The sequence below is a fragment of the Gobio gobio genome (assembly GCF_949357685.1).
Source record: "Gobio gobio genome assembly, chromosome: 21".
NCBI classification, from domain to species: Eukaryota; Metazoa; Chordata; class Actinopteri; order Cypriniformes; family Gobionidae; genus Gobio; species Gobio gobio.
Window position 1 is genome coordinate 43,201,382 of NC_137117.1, and position 23,439 is coordinate 43,224,820.

Genomic DNA, 23,439 nt, shown 5'->3' on the forward strand with positions numbered 1-23,439 from the left:
TAAAAAAAATGTAAACAGATTTCCCTTAGTTATTTGTAGTTATTCATGATCCCTCAGCCTCTCTAAAATAATATGATAATGCAGTTTAAAAATAAACTTGTTTGTTTTATTGTAACAACAGAACAGATGAACATAAAAATATAGTAAAGTTCTGATATATAAGATATGATATGAAACTTAAAGTTGTTTGGACGAAAACACAATAACAAAAACCAAACAAGTTACCAGTATTAATAGATGTGGTAAGCTTCATAAATATAACTTTGAGCAAGACTGGAAAAAAAATATTCAGTTAAGTTCTGATAAATAACAACAACAGCAAAATATAAACTATTTACAGTATAAATATGAGCTACCTTATAATTACAATGTCAACTTGCTTATCCCTTTACATGCACTCTTTTAATTCTATCCATCAAGCTACAACAAACCATTTTCAAACATCATTTGGTGCCTGCCTTCTAAAATCTACTACTTAGTGATTATTTTTTGTAGAGCGCCCTCTGGTGGACAAACTATGAAACGCCAACACTCATAATGTGGTTGAGCGGTGTTTCGTCCGTTTATTTTAAACATTCATTTATCGGCCATCATAAATGCCAATACCGATAATTTGGAAAATGTCTAATATCGGCCGATAATATCGGTCGGGCTCTAATCGGTTGCCAGGGGCAACATTGCAAGAGCGATACAGAGATCAGAGCAGGAAAGACGGCTCGAGGAATTAACATCGCGGCGTTTAAGCAGAGAAATTACGAGAAAACTTAGAAGAAATGTGAAAAAGGGGTCTCTTACAGGGAGAAACTTACTACCAGCGCCAAGCTGAGGTATTTAGAGAAGCTGGCTTATATCAGAAACGTTGACCCATACGAGCTGCCACGGCAGAACTCTTTACCACCTTGCGCTGAAATGTTCCTATAAATATATTTCCTGTGCATTCTGAATAATAAATATATCTCCCCACTATCCTGCAGCAGTCCAGTGCTCGTCCTCATTGGCAGTGTCTTTCTCTTACTGATCATATTTTATACCTGTTGAGTTTACAATTCTAAATGAATTTGACAAAAAATGTAAATTATCGTTTGTGTGCGCTGGTGCTTTTATTCCAGCCTTCTTGAGTAGAATGAATGCTCGGTAACTTACATGCCTTAAATGAATGTAACGTTAACAATGTTAAATATTGAATTCATCTTAAACAGTGATGCACACAGTTAGGGATGAAACGATTACCGGTCTCACGATAAAATTTAGTGACGGTTAGTAATATCGTATAAACGGGTTTGCGGGTGTAACGTTATTTCGGCTGCACACTAGCCACTCTGGCTGTTGAACTTATTATAGTCTTCTCAAAAGCCATCTGTTATAATCCCGTTGCGCATTATAACCACTCACACGTGTTTATATTGAGTTTATGAATGCAATATCTCATAATCAGAGGCGTTCAGATTAGCCGGAGTTTTGTTCAGAGCGCGCGCCGCTCTCACGCGCTGAAATCTACACTTAAAGCAGATGTGTGTGTGATGTACGCAAGAGATTCACTCATCATACAGAGGTTGACTGTTTTTATTCTATTTCAGCAGCGAAAATAGTTTCAAACAAACCCAGCAGAACCACAGCATCTGATTTAACCGGCATAAAGTTGGTGAATTTAGGGACCGTCTCTAAAGTTACACACAGCATTGGTAACGTTACACGTTTGAAACTTCAATAGCATTTGAAGAGAATGACAGTCATAAAACTGACTGTAAAGTGATCATCTAGGTGTCAGGTATGATGCACACATTTTGATATTTAATAAAATAAACTGTCAAATCATATGGAAATATAGATATGCTTTATTTCACTAGGATACTGTTTGGGCTCTTACACAAAACATGCTAGATTTAAATGCATCATTGCTGAACACTGATGAGAATATTGCTTGAGAATATATTTACGAGAAATTATTGTTATTTATGCGTTGCTATTGACGACGGCCATTATAAGGAAGGAAATCCCACAGAATCTTGCTTAAAAAAGTGCTTTAGTTTGTTTGTTGATTTTCAAATATAAAACTTGAACAAAACCGTGATAATATTGATAACCGTGATAATTTGGGTCACTATAATCAGGATGTTAAATTTCCATACCGTTTCATCCCTACACACAGTAGAGGAAAATGACAGTCAACTAGGCTTACCTTGAATATTAATTAAGCGTTTTTTTGGGCATAAACATGTTTATAACATACAGTAAAATGACTGACAATGAAAAATGACAGAATAGTGATCAACATGTTTAATACAAATAAATAAAGGTTCGTATTGATCAAGTGTCTCACACTTCAGCATCTAACAGCACTCTGTGTTTTTCTGCTCTTAAATCTCATTCGACAGAACTTAAAGCAGCACTAGGTAACTTTTCTACCTTTATAATATATTTTCAAACCTCTTGTGATGATACGTCGACTTACAATAGGTTGAATGACACGTCTGCCATAGCCTGACGGGGTCTGTATCGTTTTTAATCGTACTTTTAAACTTCGGGTTTCGGGTAGTAACCCGAGAACAAAAAGAACTACAAAATTCGACTGCTTTACGGCATATACGTTAGGGATGGGCATTTTTGTCAATTTCTCATTTTGATCATCGATAGGTCTCAAAAACGAGTACTTGTGTACTCGGGGGCGGGGCATGTGCAGGGGGCGGAACATGTGCAAGGGCCGGGGCATGTGCAGGGGGCGGGGCATGTGCAAGGGGCGGGGCATGTGCAGGGGGCGGGGCATGTGCAGGAGGCGGGGCATGTCCGTCATTGAGATAATGAAAATACTGTTATGAAAATGGTTGTTGACAAATACAAACGTGACATGAAAACAGGTATATGAAAACATGAACATATAAAACAAAAAATAACTGCTAGATTATGATGCATAAATGTCTTTGAAAAACAAACATCTTTATAAAATAACTGTCAGTAATAACCAAGTCAATAATATCGAGCATTGCCTTTGAGCTGAAACTGTGAAATAACACCACCCTGCAGAGCTTGCTAGCTGGTTAATAAACTCAACCAAACGCACCATATATCAATATTAATATGAAGATTATTATGAACCTATTACGACATAAATCAACCAAACGGACGTGAATGCGCACGTGAACTTCAGCGTGCTAGATTTTACAGGCTATGGTTTGAAACAGAACATTTTGAATGCGCTCTTCCCTTAACAACGCTGATACACGGACAACGAAAGCACACAGAAACAACATTTTATTAAATCCTGTTCTCATTATAATGCTTTGACAGATTGACTCTGCACAAATCTGGTGTTAAATAAGTGAAGGAAAGTTGTATTTATTGTACTAAAGTGATTCTTTCACAATTTTAGGTTCAGTAAACTTGTCTGGCGATTCATTTGAGCCATCCTTTAAAAGTGCAGCTGTTTAAAAGAGAAAGTAAGGTATGTTGCATGTTCTCTTTGTTTAACTTATACCTCTGTTGAATTAATTGTGTCTTTCTGTGCCTTTACACTAGTGGTCTTCGCTATTTTTTTCAGGAAAGCCACACTGATAGGACAAAATCAATAGGAGAGCCACTTTTACCCCAAAGTTTCAAAAGTTACATCCAGTCATAAATAGCATGTCTGTCATCCCTGAACATACAATATGCTATGCAATAAATACAAAAGGTAGATAGATAGTGGGTAGGCATGTTATATTTTTATGTAAACTTTCTTTTAGTGCTGTTTTAAACTAGATTATTCACACATTTTTCATTACATCTAAAACACAAAGTAAAGCTGTAACATAAATGTTCACCAAAAAAGAAAGAAAATGAAAACGTTACTAGTAGGGATGCACGATATTGGATTTTTGCCGATATGCTGATATTTTTCAACTCATTCTGGCCGATTTCGATACCGATATGTTTATTTTTTCCATTTGTTTGGAAACCACCATTTTGAGCAAAAAAAAAGTTTTTTTTCCATTCTGGTTTCAGATTTCTGAGGTCTCCTTACTAAAAGGATATTTGTTAAAAATAAATTAATGTTAATGAAGTTCTTTTTTAAAATAACAGTATATTAAAAGCGCTGAAAATAACAATAATAAAGTCAGTAATTTTTCACCCCAGACAGATGCAGTTGTAACCTAAATATTTTATTTTGGGATGTAATGTTTGTTGACATGAAGTGGGGGTGGCATGGCATCAGCTGATGCTGTATTTAGCTTCAGATAAAAACATTCACTGTTATTTTAGAGCTCCTTGGATTATTTTTCATCATCCATTTCATAAAATTTTATTACAGATTAATAAACTGTATGTAAAAGTATTTAATTTACAAGTGTCATGCTTGTGCTTTGACATCATTACTGCTTTATTTATTTCAGAAAAAGAAGTAACTTCTATTTATTTGTGTATTCTACTTCTCATTTTCTTACTGTAACAACAGCGCCTCCACTAAATAGGCTATATAACATTCTCCCGGTCGGGCACTAGGACCTGGAGGAGCTTCAGCTGCTGTGGAGGCTGCTGCGCGCGCTAGAGAGTGGGGAGACGCCATTGGGCTTGTTTTGGGCTAGTTTTGTTGTGAAAACCTGGCAATCCTGCGTTGATTCACAAATTCAAGGCAGCATTTAAAAACTGACAATATAAATCACCATAAATGCAAAGCATTTGCTTGTTTTCACTTGATCTTATCGCTATAGCAGTCCTTGCACACGAGTTATTGCAGGCGCATATCAACACGTTATCATATCGGCAAGGCATATCGGCATCATTTTTTCATATCGGCCGATGCCGATTTTTATATTTTAAGCGTTTATCGGCCGATTCCGATGTCGTGCTGATAATATCGTGCATCCCTAGTTACTAGATTTGCAATAATTGTGGAAAAGCGTCATCACACCCTGTAAAAGGGTCCATATTCTATACCGTCCTGCAGAGTTGAAAGCAACGAATGCCGCTCCACATTCACAGTTCAGCTCATGTTTTGCATGTAGGAATATTTATTTGCAATTCTGCATCCTGTTTGCAACCTAAGTTCAAATTTAGCACTTGAATTGGACAAATTCAAACATTACAACAAAAATACAGCTGGAAGCAGAAAGCTATTTGGTGATGCTGATTCTCATCTCTGTTTTTGTAGTGTAATGGAAGCGATGGTAAGTCTGAACCCTAAGTGTGCGACTGATCTTGAGTCTGATATTGATGAAGATATTGAGCGACTGAAGAGCAAATGGACTTCAAAAGAGGTGAGCTAAAGCACTGAGGTGCTTTCAAAGCATTAATAAGGTAATGCATCACTTACTTGAATTAATTCATTGTACATGGTTCCCACATGTATTTGATGCTAGACAGTGAAGCTAGTTTTTGGGTGAATTTTAAGATATATTATGGCTAGGGAAAATAACATGCCAATCTCTGTTATTATGCATAGCGGTTGTGTGTTACTCTACGTGGCCTTGTTAATTGCCACTTGGGGACAAATATAGTATTGAATTGAATTAATATTGGATGTTTTTAATTAAGTCATGTAAACTCTTCCTGTAACCAGTGTTGGGGAAAGTTACTTTTAAAAGTAATGCATTACAATATCGCATCCATTAAAAAAAAGTAACATTGCGTTATTTAGTTACTTTTCATGGAAAATAATGTGTTCTGTTACTTTTGCATTACTTTTTCTCATCTGGGCTGAGCTTGCTTGTTTGTTTTTATTAACAAAGTTAAAAAAAAGCTAATAACAAAAAAGAAGTGAAAGGAATAAGCCTAATGCTGTGTTCACACCGAACGCGAATAGAGCGTCTAGCGCGAGTGAATTACATGTTAAGTCAATTGAAAGGCGCGTTGACGCGCGTCTGGAGATCCTGCGGCGCGATAGACGTGTTTCGCGCAGCGTGATGGAAGTGATTCCGCCTCATTCACGCGTCCAGTTCGCTAATGTTTAATATATATTTGTAATGAAAATGAAAAGAGGCAAAGAGTGGTGTTTTATGACATATTTCTCCTGGAGCGCCTTGATCGCGCGTCTATTTCGCTTAAAACGCTCAATTTATACGCGTGTCCAATTCACTGTGGACGCGCGAATAGATTCAAAATGTTCAAGCGTCCAACTAGACGCGATTTTGGCGCTCTAATCGCGTTTGGTGTGAACGCAGCATAAGGCTAAAGGAAATGCAGATTCACACCTGTACAGTAGAGGGCGCTGACAAACCTTTCAGTAGCTTATAGTAGTGTACAATATGACCAAAACATGACTTGTTCTTGGTAGGTTTCTTGTATACAAACATGCTCAAAAGTCAAATAAACTTTTTCTGGTCTGTTTTGTGGCTAACTTTCAGGACGAAAGTCTTGCGTCCCTTGTGGGGAGGTTTGGAAGGGATGAGTGGGAATTGATTGCAGGCTATCTACCTGTAAGTGATCTGTCAATTCATAAATCTTGAAATGTTTATGTGGTAGGGGTGTGCGATGTACATCGTCTGAGATAATATTGTAATTGTTGTTTTAACGATGTGACATTATCGAGTATATTCCTCACACACACCCAGAGAGTGCATGCATACACTATGTGATGTAGTCATGTAGATTAGACTAGCGCAGGTGTGCATTTACAGTGCACGCTTTCACTGCGTGTTTTGCTATCATTTCATATAGTTAATAAATATCACACGAAGAGTGCAGTGTTTCTCCAGGTATCAGCATGATAACAAATGTGATATTGATTTTATACAAATTCAATTAACAAGTTAATATTATGTGACTTTCATTTTAGACACCATATTGGCTGTTTTTGCTCCATTTCACCCACGAAAATAGTTCAAAACAAAGACAGCGCACTGTAATTGCGTCTCTGAGCAACACATAGGCCCTGTCCCAAATGGCACACTTCATGTGCGCTTTCGATCTTACAATGGTCGCTGTTAGGGATGCACGATATTATCGGCACGACATCGGAATCGGCCGATAAACGCTTAAAATATACAAATCGGCATCGGCCGATATGAAGAAATGATGCCGATATGATAACGTGTTGATATGCGCCTGCAATAACTCGCGTGTGCAAGGACTGCTATAGCGATAAGATCAAGTGAAAACAAGCAAATGCTTTGCATGTTTGGTGATTTATATTGTCAGTTTTTAAATGCTGCCTTGAATTTGTGAATCAACTCAGGATTGCCAGGTTTTCACAACAAAACTAGCCCAAAACAAGCCCAATGGCGTCTCCCCACTCTCTAGCGCGCGCAGCAGCCTCCACAGCAGCTGAAGCTCCTCCAGGTCCTAGTGCCCGACCGGGAGAATGTTAAATATAGCCTATTTAGTGGAGGCGCTGTTGTTACAGTAATAAAATGAGAAGTAGAATACACAAATAAATAGAAGTTACTTCTTTTTCTGAAATAAATAAAGCAGTAATGATGTCAAAGCACAAGCATGACACTTGTAAATTAAATACTTTTACATACAGTTTATTAATCTGTAATAAAATTGTATGAAATGGATGATGAAAAATAATCCAAGGAGCTCTAAAATAACAGTGAATGTTTTTATCTGAAGCTAAATACAGCATCAGCTGATGCCATGCCACCCCCACTTCATGTCAACAAACATTAAATCCCAAAATAAAATATTTAGGTTACAACTGCATCTGTCTGGGGTGAAAAACTACTGACTTTATTATTGTTATTTTCAGCGCTTTTAATATACTGTTATTTAAAAAAAGAACTTTATTAACATTAATTTATTTTTAACAAGTATCCTTTTAGTAAGGAGACCTCAGAAACTGTAGGTTATTGATTTGTCACCTCTGAGCTGCATTAAACAGTGTAAATGATCTAATGTCGCTTCAGGTGCAGCTTATGTGTTTCCTCTACACTGAAAAAATTTATTAGGTTGATACTTATTTAACTTGATTGATAACAGCCAAATTGTGTCTTATTATTGTAATTAAATTTGATAAAATTTGTGTCACAAAAGATGACGCATGCATATACATAGGTTTAAAAAATAAATGTATAAAGGTAAAATTCCCATGATAGGTAAAAATCAATTTAAACATTGGAAAAGATTATTTCTGTCACTGCTGTGAACTGAATATGAAGAATATCAAAAACTTTAGGAGTCAGCTGACCACTGCAGTCCTAAACCTGCAAGGTAACAACACAATAACACACTCAGCAAAATATCGTCTAATTGTCGTTGTCGATAAAATCCCAGAAAAAATCGAGATATATATATATATTTGAATATCGCACACCCCTATTATGTGGATATTTGTGGTTGTACATATTTGAGAAATTGTAGGATCTATGATATTCTGTATTATTGCAGGGGCGCTCTGTACAGGAATGTAAAAACAGATTCACGGTTGTCTTAGACCCAGAGCTCATTAAAGGAACCTGGACCAAAGAAGAAGATGAAAGGGTGAGCATTATTTGGTGTATTTATTAGACTTAAAGTGTCAGGGCTGGACAAAAGAGCATGGTTTGAATATTTACATTTTATGCATCAATTGAGTGGCACAGTTTGCGTCTGTGTTATCAGACAACCACACCATTGCACAAAATGCATGGACTGCATGCAGCTTTGCAACGAAGTGGGCATATCAAGCATGTGGTTATATCCATATATCCTCATTCTTTTCTAAGAAATTTTGTCTTGAAGGCATTAATTTAGAAAACGGAACATCTTGTCTAACTGTGTTGTCTTTTCTCTCTATAGCTCATTGAGCTGGTGTCTTTGTATGGTGACAAGAAGTGGAGCACAATTGCAAAGCACCTAAAAGGTCGACGGGGCAAACAGTGCAGAGAGCGGTGGCATAATCATCTGGACCCTTCTGTGATTAAGACGCCCTGGACAACAGAGGAGGATCTTCTAATCATAAAATGCCACTGTGTTCTGGGATCTCGTTGGGCACAAATTGCAAAGTTTCTCCCTGGAAGGTAATTTAGAGTTGAAAGAAATTTGTAGATTTTTTAAATAGTTCTTATTGTTAAATATACACCGATCAGACATAGCATTATGACCACTGACAGGCGAAGTGAATAACACTGATTATCTCTTCATCACCTGTTAGTGGGTGGGATATATTAGGGAGCAAGTGAACATTTAGTCCTCAAAGTTGATGTGTTAGAAGCAGGAAAAATTGGCAAATGTAAGGATTCTCCAAGGAAGGACCAGTGGAGAACCGGCCACAGGGTCATGGGCGGCCGAGGCTCATTGTGTGGTCTGATCAAACAGACGAGCTACTGTAGCTCAAATTGCTCAAGAAGTTAAAAGATTAGTTCACTTTTAAATAAACTTTTGCTGATATTTTCCTCACCCCCATGTCATCCAAGATGTCCATGTCTTTCTTTCTAAAGTCGAAAAGAAATTAAGGTTTTTGATGAAAACATTCCAGGATTTTTCTCCATATAATGGACTTCAATGGGCTCCAAACGGTTCAAATGACAGTTTCAGTGCAGCTTCAAAGGGCTTTAAACGACACCAGATGATGAATAAGGGTCAAACCGAGCAGTATTTATGCTATTATTTTACCTCTTATCAGACGAACGTGATCATCTCTGAGCTCCGCCATAACTTCCGCTAAGTGAGGTCAAAATACGAGCGTGGTCATAGATGTATACGTGGATGCCTCATTAGCGTTTGCACGGATCAGTGGAATGAGGCATCTACGATCGATATATCTGACAGAAACTGATTTGTTTTGCTAGATAAGACCCTTATTCATCATCTGGTGTCGTTTAAAACCTTTTGAAGCTGCACTGAAACTGTCATTTGAACCGTTTGGAGCCCATTGAAGTCCATTATATGGAGAAAAATCCTGGAATGTTTTCATCAAAAACCTTAATTTCTTTTCGACTGCATAAAGAAAGACATGGACATCTTGGATGACATGGGGGTGAGGAAACTAAGCATTGTTGCAGACCATGTTCATCCTTTCATGGAAACGTTATTCCCTGGTGGCTGTGGCTCTTTCAGCAGATAATGCGCCTGCCACAAAGCAAAGATGGTTCAGGAATGGTTTGAGGAGCACAACAACGAGTTTGAGGCGTTGACTTGACCTCCAAATTCCCCAGATCTCAATCCAATCGAGCATCTGTGGGATAATGTTATGCCTCATCGGTGTGTGTATCTGTATTGTTATAGATGGTGTTACATAGTCTTATTGTATTGTCATCTATTTTAGCTTTATTTGTAATTACTGTTATAATTTTAGGCATTGTACTCAGTTTAGTTTCCTATTGGTAAGGCACAGAAACTGATCAGCATTTGGTACTGTTTGATAGGACTGATAATTCCATAAAGAACCATTGGTATTCAACCTTAAAGCGTAAAATGGACAAGGGCACCTACAAGATGGAGGATGTTGATTTGAGTGATCTTGGAATCTGCCTGACACAAAAAGAAACATCTGCTTCCACAAGTCATGAAAAGGTATTTTATATCTTTACCTTGTATTGTTGTGTAAATATCCAGTTTGTTTAGCACTACATTGTGCAAAATGTTTAATTTTTGTTAGTTTAGTCAGAAATGTTGGCTGTTCTGTCTATATTCTACATTCGGTCCGAATGCAATAATAGGATGTCTAACCTGCCTGTCAACATATCAGGGTTCCCACGCTTCTTGAATTTCAGACACATGGATTCAAGGCCTGGAAAGTACTTGAAAACAAACATAGGTCCTTGAAAGTGCTTGAATTAAGCATGAACGGCATTTTGTTAGAGTAGCATGGTGCTATAACAAAAATTGGCCTTCATGCACTGCCAAAGCCAGAACAAAACAGCATTACGGGAGGAATCTATTTCAATATATTTCTGCTGTTCCATAAGCGCCATCTACTGTCAAAAGCCCTATTTGGATGGTTATTGTTTCTTGTGGGGTCGTAAGGTATTTTCATAATTTGTGATTTTATTGCCGTCTGAATCCAGAATCAGTGTTTTTCTCCCACCACCTGCGTAAAAATCCCTGACCGAATTACCTACGGTTTTAGACAATCACCAAGGTTTTGTGTGGTAAGTGAATTGCCGTCCCAATCCACATCTCTGAGTTTTCAAGAACAGTTTCATTACTGAAACTCTGGCAAGTATTTACAAGAGCAATATTTCATCACCGCTCAAAAAATAAAAAGAAGAAAAGCACGTAAACATTTGAATTGGGCCGTTATTACGGCAGCGATTATATATGTTAAATATAATATGTGCATGTCTTAAAAGCCTTCAAATTGATTTTTAAAAAGGTACATGTACAGGTGATTTGATCAATAATTTTGCATATTTTTAATACCTAACAATTAACTTGTCCATATCTTTTCATTTAATTGGAAAATTCATGTATTCAACATTATCTCTATATTTCGATGTTTTAATTAAGTAATGATTTATAAATAAAGAAAACTAAAACTAGTGCGAAATAAATGTTAAAAGCAGGAATAAGAGCTGCAAACTGAATCTCTCGTTAAAACTCGCTCGCTCTTGTACACCAGCCTCTTTCCTCATTGGATTTTGTAAAATTGGACATTTTTCCTCTTTGGAAATTGTATTTTAGTTGTATAATAATAAAATGTAAACTCTTCAGGGCTCGACATTAACGCTTTTCTGGGAGAAGTTGATTTACTAAATGATTCACTCATTAAAGGGTTAGTTCACCCAAAAATGAAAATTCTGTCATTAATTCCTCACCCTCATGTCGTTCGACACCCGTCAGACCTCCGTTCATCTTCAGAACACAAATGAAGATATTTTAGTGTAAATCTGATGCTGAGAAAGGCTTCAGATAGGCCTCCATTGGCATTCAGTACATTCACACTCACAAGACCCATAAAAGGCTCTTAAAACGTTGTTATAAAGTCCATCTCACCACAGTGACTCTACAATAATTTTACGATGCGACGACAATAGTTTTTGTGCGCAAAAAAAAAAAAAAAAAAACACCTTTATCCAACTTGTTATTGTCTTCCGTGTGTGCCTCCACGACGCATGCGCGAGAATATGACGCAAATCCTGCGTTCGGGAATCCATGAAATACAAACTTAAGCCCCATTTTGAGAACTACGCGAGACCTAAAGCACGATCAATGTAGAATTCAACAGCTTAGATACGCGCGTCTTCCTCTGCTTGTAAACAAATCGCTTCTGGGTCATGTGTCCGAACGCCGGATCTGCTCATATTCTCGCGCATGCGTCGTGGAGGCACACACGGAAGACAAGAACAAGTTGGATAAAGGTGTTATTTTGATTTTTTTTTTACATGATTCGGATCGCGTGTCAAACTGCTGAAATTTGGCGATTCAAACTGCTGATTCGACTCATTGATTCATAACGCTTCGAAGCTTCTTGAGGCCAATGGAGGCCTTTCAGAGCCATCAGATTTACACTAAAATATCTTAATTTGTGTCTGAAGATGAACGGAGGTCTGACGGGTGTCGAACGACATGAGGGTGAGGAATTAATGACAGAATTTACATTTTTGGGTGAACTAACCCTTTAAGACCTGCCGCCACCTACTGGCAGTTTAGATCCATGTTTAAACATTCTTTCCAACATTTCTTATTTGTATATGCAAAAAATATTTAAAACAATCTCATAACATTATTTAATGCTGTTGTAATTTTTCAGTGTAAATTATTTAATTTGATTGGTAACAGCCCTATTAGTGTGTTCTTCTAATTAAATGTATTGATCAAATTTAAGAATATAAAAGGAAAGCTGAAGCATAGCCTATATTTAATAATATTAGGGGGAAAATGCCCCTTATAAAAGGTACAAATATCACAAATATGCAGATTTAAATACGTCAAAGCTGATTGAACACTGGTGAGAATATTGCTTCAGAATAAATTTTATTTACAACACAAAAAAATTAAAAAAATTCCGAACAAGCACATTTTTTACTCGGACAAGTGAATGACAGATTAAGCACGTGAACAGGCTTAATGTCGAGCCCTGCTCTTGCATTAGCAACGATGGAACGGTGGAAAAGCTGCTATTGTAATTGGGATAAGTTAGAAGTAAATGTGTTTTCCTACACATGTTTTTCCAGAATGGCGATACAGCTGAATAAAATTATGCTGCATTATTTTCCTGTTTAACACTGTAAAGCTGCTTTGAAACAATCTACATTGTTAAAAGCACTATATAAATAAAGTTGACTTGACTTGACATGTCATTTTAATCTTTGTTTTCAATCCACAGTTGAAAAGTACAATGGAGCCATTGCCCAAGGTGAAAGAGCAGAACAGGACAGCTTTAGAAACAAACCTGAAGGCCAACAGTCCACCCCTCTATCCATGTTCAGCTTCACCCTCTATCTCCAGAAGTCCTTCCATTGTGGATTCGCAACATAAAGCATTTGTAGGGGATGTTTTGCAAATGATTGCGGAGGACATGCTACCGCTAAACTTTACTGAAGGTTCTGGGTTTCGTAAGTTCATGACTTCAATGGGCCCTCAATACCCACAGCTCTCACAGCGCACGATAGCTTCACACCTGTATAATGCCGTGGAGAAAACCATCAAGCCACAGCTGATCCAACAGCTCAGCAACTCTGTATCTTTGAGTGGAGGTCATAATGTTGTTCACATCACTGCTGATATTTGGGCTAGTGAACACACAGAACCACTTCTTGCTGTTCAGTTGCACTTTGTTGATGACGACTGGAACATTCACAGGCAGACTGTGGCTTTTCGCCATTTGGAGTGTAAACAGTTAACAACAAAGATTGGAGCAGAAATCGAATCAGTTCTTCTAAGCTATGGGCTTTTCCCTCATAACATTGGTTACAGTATCATCCATGAGGCCAAGAACACTATTGCTACACATGATCTGTTCTCTGACTACAAGGTCATGTATTCTGCACAGAAGAACGATCCAGATGAAGATGAATTATTGAGTTTTCTTGATGATCAGGTCACTATAGATGATTTCTCTATAGCTGAAATATCATCCAGCAAACATCTGGATTGTATTACTACCCTACTGCATTGTGTAATGAAGGAAGCGATGAAGAAGTCCAGAGTTGCTGAGCGTATACTATTTGAGGTACAGGGTGTGGTGTCTTTTTTTCGCCGCAGCGCCTACTGGCTTGAGGTTCTTACGAAGAAGTGTAAGCTCTCACTATCTGGTACTTACAACACAAGCAGCTACACCTGGAACTCCACAATCACCCTCATCCGTGAAATAATGCAAGAATCAGTGTGGGACTTGGTGATGACCCTTGTGAACCAAGCCCACACCGAGGAAAAAAGCTGCCATGTTTGTCCACCAGTGGTTCGTGTAACACGGGATCAAGTGGTGGACTTTGTTGGCTTACTGGAGCCTTTTGAAGAGGCGGTCCAGGTACTTCAGGAAGATGGTGTCACCTCGTCCCTCATCATTCCAACCGTCATTGGACTTGATAAAACACTTGAGGCCAAGGGCACAAGGTTCAGCCTTTTCTGCTCGTCTCTCCGTTCCGGTCTGCGTTCTTACTTCCAACCTCTTGTTCTGCGAAGGGATTTGATACTGGCCACAGTTCTGGACCCACGAATCAAGCTTCAACCCTTTGACAATGAAAAAGAGAAATTCAAGAGCAGCACACTGTTTATACCTTCCAAATACCGTGCCTCTTTAGTTGTAAAATCAGCATTGAGCGAAACTGCAACAGATAGACCAGAACATGTTGATGTGCAGTCTACTGAGCTGCATCAGTATTTATCAGAGCTTTTGTCTGAGGAAGATGTTTCCGTTCCAACCTTCTGGAAAGAAGCTACCCGCTTCCCTCGCCTACGAAGCATTTGCCGCAAATTGTTGGCTGTCCCGGCATCTTCAGGGGGATTTAAAAGACTATTTCCTTCAGCTTCCTGTATCGTACGGGCCCGAAGAAGCAGGCTACCGCAGCACACCACAGAACGACTTCTGTTGTACCGAGAGTGTCTAAAGAAGGATAGCAGAAATTCAATGGAGTAAATACTGAGCTTTTTGCCTTAAAGGGTTAGTTCACCCAAAAATGTAAATTCTGTCATTAATTCCTCACCCTCATGTCGTTGGACACCCGTCAGACCTCCGTTCATCTTCAGACACAAATGAAGATATTTTAGTGTAAAGCTGATGGCTCTGAAAGGCCTCCATTGGCTCAATGCACGGTTCACTCTCAAGACCCTTAAAAGGCACTAAAGACGTCGTTACAAAGTCCATCTCACTACAGCGGCTCTACAATAACTTTATGAATCGGCGAGAATAGTTTTTGTGCGCAAAAAAACCCCTAAATAACGACTTATATAGTGATGACGATTTCAAAACACGGCCTCATGAAGCTTCGAAGCGTTATGAATCAGTGAGTCGATTCATGAGTCGGATCGCGTGTCAAACTGCTGAATCGACTCACTGATTCATAACGCTTCGAAGCTTCATGAGGCCGTGTTTTGAAATCGTCATCACTATATAAGTCGTTATTTAGGGGTTTTTTGCGCACAAAAACTATTCTCGCCGATTCATAAAGTTATTGTAGAGCCACTGTAGTGAGATGGACTTTGTAACGACGTCTTTAGTGCCTTTTAAGGGTCTTGAGAGTGAACCGTGCATTGAGCCAATGGAGGCCTTTCAGAGCATCAGATTTACACTAAAATATCTTCATTTGTGTCTGAAGATGAACGGAGGTCTGACGGGTGTCCAACGACATGAGGGTGAGGAATTAATGACAGAATTTACATTTTTGGGTGAACTAACCCTTTAAAGGAACCGGGAAAGATATTTAGATATATAACTTGTATGTACTTTTTGTTTTTTTAATTCAGTTGACTTTTCATGAGCATGCCACTGACAATAAACCTGAAACTTGAATGATCTTGAAACTTTTGACATCTAGAACTATTTAGTTTGTCAAATTGTTGTCGTTGGTTTCTCAAATAGTTAGTTTCACATAATTCTGAATGAGGGATCATCTTTTTATATATGACCTGCCTATCAGACACTTTCAGAATTGCATCCTCCTCTTTGGGGCACCAATGTGCGTGATGTGCTAGACCCACATCGGACACTTTGTCGCTTTGTCTGGCTGCCTCTTAATGATTCTGTCAGTAATGTGATTGTCTTAAGACACACGTTGTTCGGAAATAAGTGTGAACATTTGGTTAAAGTTGCAGTAAGTGATTTCTGACAAACAAACACACCCCTCCCTTCATTGCTCCGCCCCCACAACTGCACAAACATGCAATGCGACAGTGGATGTGTCTTTATCAGCTGAAGCAAAGCAAAATAAAGCAAGAACAAAAACTGAAAACTGTACACAAGAGTAAATACAAGCAGGAGTTGGTTGTTCTTTGCCAGCAGCTCCAGACAAAAAATGACTCTTAAAGCTGCCCTGTTACTTTAGCTATCATTATAACAACAGCATATCTTTGGTTCTGTGAAACAGCAAAATCATATATATATGATTTTATATGGAGCAGAAACGGTGCCACCTCGGCGTCTGTTTTCAGTCCCGCTCTGGTCTGCTGATTGGCTCACTCTCCTCCCCCATCATGAGTGGACACGCCCCCTACTGCTGATTGGCTCACTCTCCTCCCCCATCATGAGTGGACACGCCCCCTACTGCTGATTGGCTCACTCTCCTCCCCCATCATGAGTGGACACGCCCCTACTGCTGATTGGCTCACTCTCCTCCCTCATCATGAGTGGACACGCCCCTACTGCTGATTGGCTCACTCTCCCCCATCATGAGTGGACACGCCCCTACTGCTGATTGGCTCACTCTCCTCCCTCATCATGAGTGGACACGCCCCTACTGCTGATTGGCTCACTCTCCTCCCCCATCATGAGTGGACACGCCCCTACTGCTGATTGGCTCACTCTCCCCCATCATGAGTGGACACGCCCCTACTGCTGATTGGCTCACTCTCCTCCCTCATCATGAGTGGACACGCCCCTACTGCTGATTGGCTCACTCTCCTCCCTCATCATGAGTGGACACGCCCCTACTGCTGATTGGCTCACTCTCCTCCCCCATCATGAGTGGACACGCCCCTACTGCTGATTGGCTCACTCTCCTCCCTCATCATGAGTGGACACGCCCCTACTGCTGATTGGCTCACTCTCCCCCATCATGAGTGGACACGCCCCTACTGCTGATTGGCTCACTCTCCTCCCTCATCATGAGTGGACACGCCCCTACTGCTGATTGGCTCACTCTCCTCCCCCATCATGAGTGGACACGCCCCCTACTGCTGATTGGCTCACTCTCCTCCCCCATCATGAGTGGACACGCCCCTACTGCTGATTGGCTCACTCTCCTCCCCCATCATGAGTGGACACGCCCCTACTGCTGATTGGCTCACTCTCCTCCCTCATCATGAGTGGACACGCCCCTACTGCTGATTGGCTCACTCTCCTCCCCCATCATGAGTGGACACGCCCCTACTGCTGATTGGCTCACTCTCCTCCCCCATCATGAGTGGACACGCCCCTACTGCTGATTGGCTCACTCTCCTCCCCCATCATGAGTGGACACGCCCCCTACTGCTGATTGGCTCACTCTCCTCCCCCATCATGAGTGGACACGCCCCTACTCCTGATTGGCTCACTCTCCTCCCCCATCATGAGTGGACACGCCCCCTACTGCTGATTGGCTCACTCTCCTCCCTCATCATGAGTGGACACGCCCCTACTGCTGATTGGCTCACTCTCCTCCCTCATCATGAGTGGACACGCCCCTACTGCTGATTGGCTCACTCTCCTCCCTCATCATGAGTGGACACGCCCCCTACTGCTGATTGGCTCACTCTCCTCCCTCATCATGAGTGGACACGCCCCTACTGCTGATTGGCTCACTCTCCTCCCTCATCATGAGTGGACACGCCCCTACTGCTGATTGGCTCACTCTCCTCCCTCATCATGAGTGGACACGCCCCTACTGCTGATTGGCTCACTCTCCTCCCTCATCATGAGTGGACACGCCCCCTACTGCTGATTGGCTCACTCTCCTCCCCCATCATGAGTGGACACGCCCCTACTGCTGATTGGCTCACTCTCCTCCCCCATCATGAGTGGACACGCCCCTACTGCTGATTGGCTCACTGTCCTCCCCCATCATGAGTGGACACGCCCCCTACTGCTGATTGGCTCACTCTCCTCCCCATCATGAGTGGACACGCCCCTACTGCTGATTGGCTCACTCTCCTCCCTCATCATGAGTGGACACGCCCCCTACTGCTGATTGGCTCACTCTCCTCCCTCATCATGAGTGGACACGCCCCTACTGCTGATTGGCTCACTCTCCTCCCTCATCATGAGTGGACACGCCCCTACTGCTGATTGGCTCACTCTCCTCCCCTCATCATGAGTGGACACGCCCCCTACTGCTGATTGGCTCACTCTCCTCCCCCATCATGAGTGGACACGCCCCTACTGCTGATTGGCTCACTCTCCTCCCCCATCATGAGTGGACACGCCCCTACTGCTGATTGGCTCACTGTCCTCCCCCATCATGAGTGGACACGCCCCTACTGCTGATTGGCTCACTCTCCTCCCCCATCATGAGTGGACACGCCCCTACTGCTGATTGGCTCACTCTCCTCCCCCATCATGAGTGGACACGCCCCCTACTGCTGATTGCTCACTCTCCTCCCCCATCATGAGTGGACACGCCCCCTACTGCTGATTGGCTCACTCTCCTCCCCATCATGAGTGGACACGCCCCCTACTGCTGATTGGCTCACTCTCCTCCCCCATCATGAGTGGACACGCCCCTACTGCTGATTGGCTCACTCTCCTCCCCATCATGAGTGGACACGCCCCTACTGCTGATTGGCTCACTCTCCTCCCCCATCATGAGTGGACACGCCCCCTACTGCTGATTGGCTCACTCTCCTCCCCCATCATGAGTGGACACGCCCCCTACTGCTGATTGGCTCACTCTCCTCCCCCATGAGTGGACACGCCCCCTACTGCTGATTGGCTCACTCTCCTCCCCCATCATGAGTGGACACGCCCCCTACTGCTGATTGGCTCACTCTCCTCCCCCATCATGAGTGGACACGCCCCTACTGCTGATTGGCTCACTCTCCTCCCCCATCATGAGTGGACACGCCCCTACTGCTGATTGGCTCACTCTCCTCCCCCATCATGAGTGGACACGCCCCTACTGCTGATTGGCTCACTCTCCTCCCCCATCATGAGTGGACACGCCCCTACTGCTGATTGGCTCACTCTCCTCCCCATCATGAGTGGACACGCCCCTACTCCTGATTGGCTCACTCTCCTCCCCATCATGAGTGGACACGCCCCTACTGCTGATTGGCTCACTCTCCTCCCCCATCATGAGTGGACACGCCCCTACTGCTGATTGGCTCACTCTCCTCCCCCATCATGAGTGGACACGCCCCCTACTGCTGATTGGCTCACTCTCCTCCCCCATCATGAGTGGACACGCCCCCTACTGCTGATTGGCTCACTCTCCTCCCCCATCATGAGTGGACACGCCCCTACTGCTGATTGGCTCACTCTCCTCCCTCATCATGAGTGGACACGCCCCTACTGCTGATTGGCTCACTCTCCTCCCTCATCATGAGTGGACACGCCCCTACTGCTGATTGGCTCACTCTCCTCCCTCATCATGAGTGGACACGCCCCCTACTGCTGATTGGCTCACTCTCCTCCCCCATCATGAGTGGACACGCCCCTACTGCTGATTGGCTCACTCTCCTCCCCCATCATGAGTGGACACGCCCCTACTGCTGATTGGCTCACTGTCCTCCCCCATCATGAGTGGACACGCCCCTACTGCTGATTGGCTCACTCTCCTCCCCCATCATGAGTGGACACGCCCCTACTGCTGATTGGCTCACTCTCCTCCCCCATCATGAGTGGACACGCCCCTACTGCTGATTGGCTCACTCTCCTCCCCCATCATGAGTGGACACGCCCCCTACTGCTGATTGGCTCACTCTCCTCCCCCATCATGAGTGGACACGCCCCCTACTGCTGATTGGCTCACTCTCCTCCCCCATCATGAGTGGACACGCCCCTACTGCTGATTGGCTCACTCTCCTCCCCCATCATGAGTGGACACGCCCCTACTGCTGATTGGCTCACTCTCCTCCCCCATCATGAGTGGACACGCCCCCTACTGCTGATTGGCTCACTCTCCTCCCCCATCATGAGTGGACACGCCCCCTACTGCTGATTGGCTCACTCTCCTCCCCCATCATGAGTGGACACGCCCCCTACTGCTGATTGGCTCACTCTCCTCCCCCATCATGAGTGGACACGCCCCTACTGCTGATTGGCTCACTCTCCTCCCCCATCATGAGTGGACACGCCCCCTACTGCTGATTGGCTCACTCTCCTCCCTCATCATGAGTGGACACGCCCCCTACTGCTGATTGGCTCACTCTCCTCCCCCATCATGAGTGGACACGCCCCCTACTGCTGATTGGCTCACTCTCCTCCCTCATCATGAGTGGACACGCCCCTACTGCTGATTGGCTCACTCTCCTCCCCCATCATGAGTGGACACGCCCCTACTGCTGATTGGCTCACTCTCCTCCCTCATCATGAGTGGACACGCCCCTACTGCTGATTGGCTCACTCTCCCCCATCATGAGTGGACACGCCCCTACTGCTGATTGGCTCACTCTCCTCCCCCATCATGAGTGGACACGCCCCCTACTGCTGATTGGCTACAAGTGTGTTGTGCTGATCTGTCCAATCAACTTTCAACAGCGTTTCTCAGAAATCGCTCACTGCGCCTTTAATCCTCACAAAAAGTATTGATACCAAATGCTACTTTTAAGTCGCCTGTTCTCCACATGTACACGTTCCCTCTCTTCACTGAACTTAATCAGGCCTGTTTAACACTGGATGTGTAAGCAGAGCGTGCTGAATTAAAGCCACATTACATTGTTTTTGTTCAAAATACACCTTTTAACACGAAAAATAACAAATTTCACCATAAAATTACACAAGTGAGGTGTTCCGTGTTTCACAATTGCCATATGACATTCAAAACTGAAAAAATGAATACATGAAAACATAAATCAAAGCACACAGAGCTAGATTCGTATATGAATTAATCCTCAATTTATATGTCTTGAGTGACATTAGGCAGACAAATATGGGAATAAAGTGGAATTCAAATGGAAAGGTGTATATTGCAACAATGAACTAGAAAGATATTAAGGAAAAATGTATATTTAATTATTATTATACATACAAACAAATACCAACAAACAAATTAATATACAACAGATTCTTCTATTTAAAATACAAAATAAAGATTGTGTTTATTATTATAATGTATCAAACAATAAACATACATAAAGGACAGAACAGAAATAACCTCCACAGGAATGAAATTACATCAAATATCCGTATACAATATTCATTCACAAACACAAGAGAAAAAGATAGCATACACACTTACAGAGGAAGCATCATGAGTGGCATTACCAGAAATATCATCATAATAGTTCAAGAATCTCACACTTTTCTGGTTTTTAATGAACCTAAGATTTGAAAAATGTCAATTTCATTTAAGAAATGTGAACGAGTCGACTGAGTTAGAGGATTTTTTTCCAAACAAAATATAAAAAAATAACAATGTAATTAATTGTACCTTTATAGTAACTATATATATATATATTTATATTAAAATTTACTGAAAGGATTTGGAAGAATCAAGGCGCTTACCTATATATGTTATTGTTTACAAATTATTCCAAAAGTTTTGAGTTTTTTCACATTGGAAAAATGTATTGATCAGTGTTTCATTCTTATTCCCACAAAGGAGCAATAACTGTCAACATCCATATATATTTTGCACAGTATCGTTCACATGATATATTTTATGTAAGATCTTAAAATAAACGTTAGTCTTATTGGGAATGCAATACTTGTGAGGAAACAGCCAGGCTTCCAGTTAAACGCAATAAGAGATTTGCCTTTAGGAACGTTATATGTTTTATTCTGAAGAATTTGTTGAATGCTTATTATATATATTTTTTTGTTAAATATTCTTATTCCATCTAATTAGAATCGCTTTAAGCACTGCATTATATTCTTTAAATAGTAATGATAGACATAAATTCCTTATAAGACAAAAAATTACCAGATTTATCAAATATTTTAAGAATCCATATTATATTCCTGTTAAGGTTTTATGTGGTGAAAAATTGTGGGTGTAACAACTTCCAAGCAAGAAGAGCCAGCCCCAGCTGATAACATTATTAGGTAGTTATATTTTAATAAAGATATGATTTGGGATTTTAAAAAAAAACCCATATAGAATTGGGATTTGTTTCAATCCAATTTATCCTAAAGTTGTTCACTGTATTTTTAACACTTCAAGTTCACCTTCTTTCCGACTATTTGAAAGGACTGTTTTTTTAACCAGGAAACGGCTACATTAATTGATTTATGTAGTCTCAAAATGGGTTTCGCCAGAAATCATCAGCAGTTATTTTATGGAGTTATGACAATACACTCAAGAATAAAGAAACGAGGGACTGAGATTGTATGTATTTGGAAGCTGATCAATGGGCAATGAAGGAGCAGCTAAAGTAGCCAAACAAGCCTAAGAGAGAGAGAAATCTTAGACAATATCAGAAGAAAGGATTGTATAAGCAGGAATGATTAAAGAGTGGCAGCAACAGTGGGAAAGGGGATTGAAATATAACCATCTATGTTCAGTTGGCATTGTGGAAAGCAAGGGATAAACCAGGAAAGAGGCGACAATCTAGCCTGGGAAAACCCAGACAACTTCCGGCAAATTTAGATGATGGTCTGGTTTTAACCAGGCTAGTGACAATCATGAGAAAAGGGCAGAATAAATTGAATGATATACAGTTTAAAGGGAAGCATCTTTTGTGACCATTGTCAAATATCAGAAGAAAGAACTGCTTGTTTATTTGCATGAAATATGAAGAGGAGAGAAAGGACATGATGGGGAAAAATAGAAATAACAGGATGTGGAGTAATGAACGAATATCCCTGAGCTGCTTCCTAATAAAAACACAAGCTGCTTTGTAGAGGAGTTAAAGTGATAGTTCACCCAGAAATGAAAATTACTCCATGAGTTACTCACCCTCAATCCATCCTAAGTGTAGGACTTTCTTCTTTCAGACAAATACAACCAGTTACATTATAAATGTCCTGGCTAATCCAAGCTTTATAATGGCAGCCCAAACTCTGAAGCCCAAAAAAGCACATCCATCCATTATAAAAGTGCTCCATAAATAATAAAGTTAATAAAGGCCTTCTGAAGCGAATCCATGGGTTTGTGTGAGGAAAAATATCCATATTTATCAAAGTAAAATATCTAGCCTTTTACGCAAGTTGAATAGAGAAGGTGGTCTGGCAGAAGCTTGATATTTTACTTTATAAAGTTTTTAATATGGATATTTTTCTCACACAAACCCATCTCTTCGCTTCAGAAGGCCTTTATTAAACCCTGAGCTTTTATAATGGATGGATGTGCTTTTTTGGGCTGAAATTCACTG

General features: G+C 41.3%; 1 protein-coding gene across 1 annotated transcript; it reads left to right on the top strand.

Annotated features, from left to right (window-relative positions):
• The first annotated feature begins 3,382 nt into the window (after positions 1-3,382).
• Positions 3,383-15,791, top strand: mybl2a (v-myb avian myeloblastosis viral oncogene homolog-like 2a). The gene is made up of 7 exons (XM_079803119.1): positions 3,383-3,439; positions 5,126-5,231; positions 6,318-6,389; positions 8,302-8,394; positions 8,692-8,912; positions 10,260-10,407; positions 13,163-15,791. The coding sequence occupies exons 2-7, from the start codon at positions 5,130-5,132 to the stop codon at positions 14,912-14,914; spliced, it is 2,388 nt and encodes a 795-aa protein (XP_079659245.1). The 5' UTR covers positions 3,383-3,439; positions 5,126-5,129; the 3' UTR covers positions 14,915-15,791.
• The last annotated feature ends 7,648 nt before the right edge of the window (positions 15,792-23,439 follow it).

What these genes read in the sequence shown, in the direction of transcription:
- mybl2a (XM_079803119.1), top strand. Translation starts at nt 5,130, where the DNA reads ATGGAAGCGATGGTAAGTCTGAACCCTAAGTGTGCGACTGATCTTGAG. An exon ending in GCAAATGGACTTCAAAAGAG is followed by an intron (nt 5,232 to 6,317) that starts GTGAGCTAAAGC and finishes GCTAACTTTCAG; the next exon opens with GACGAAAGTCTTGCGTCCCT. An exon ending in CCAAAGAAGAAGATGAAAGG is followed by an intron (nt 8,395 to 8,691) that starts GTGAGCATTATT and finishes TTCTCTCTATAG; the next exon opens with CTCATTGAGCTGGTGTCTTT.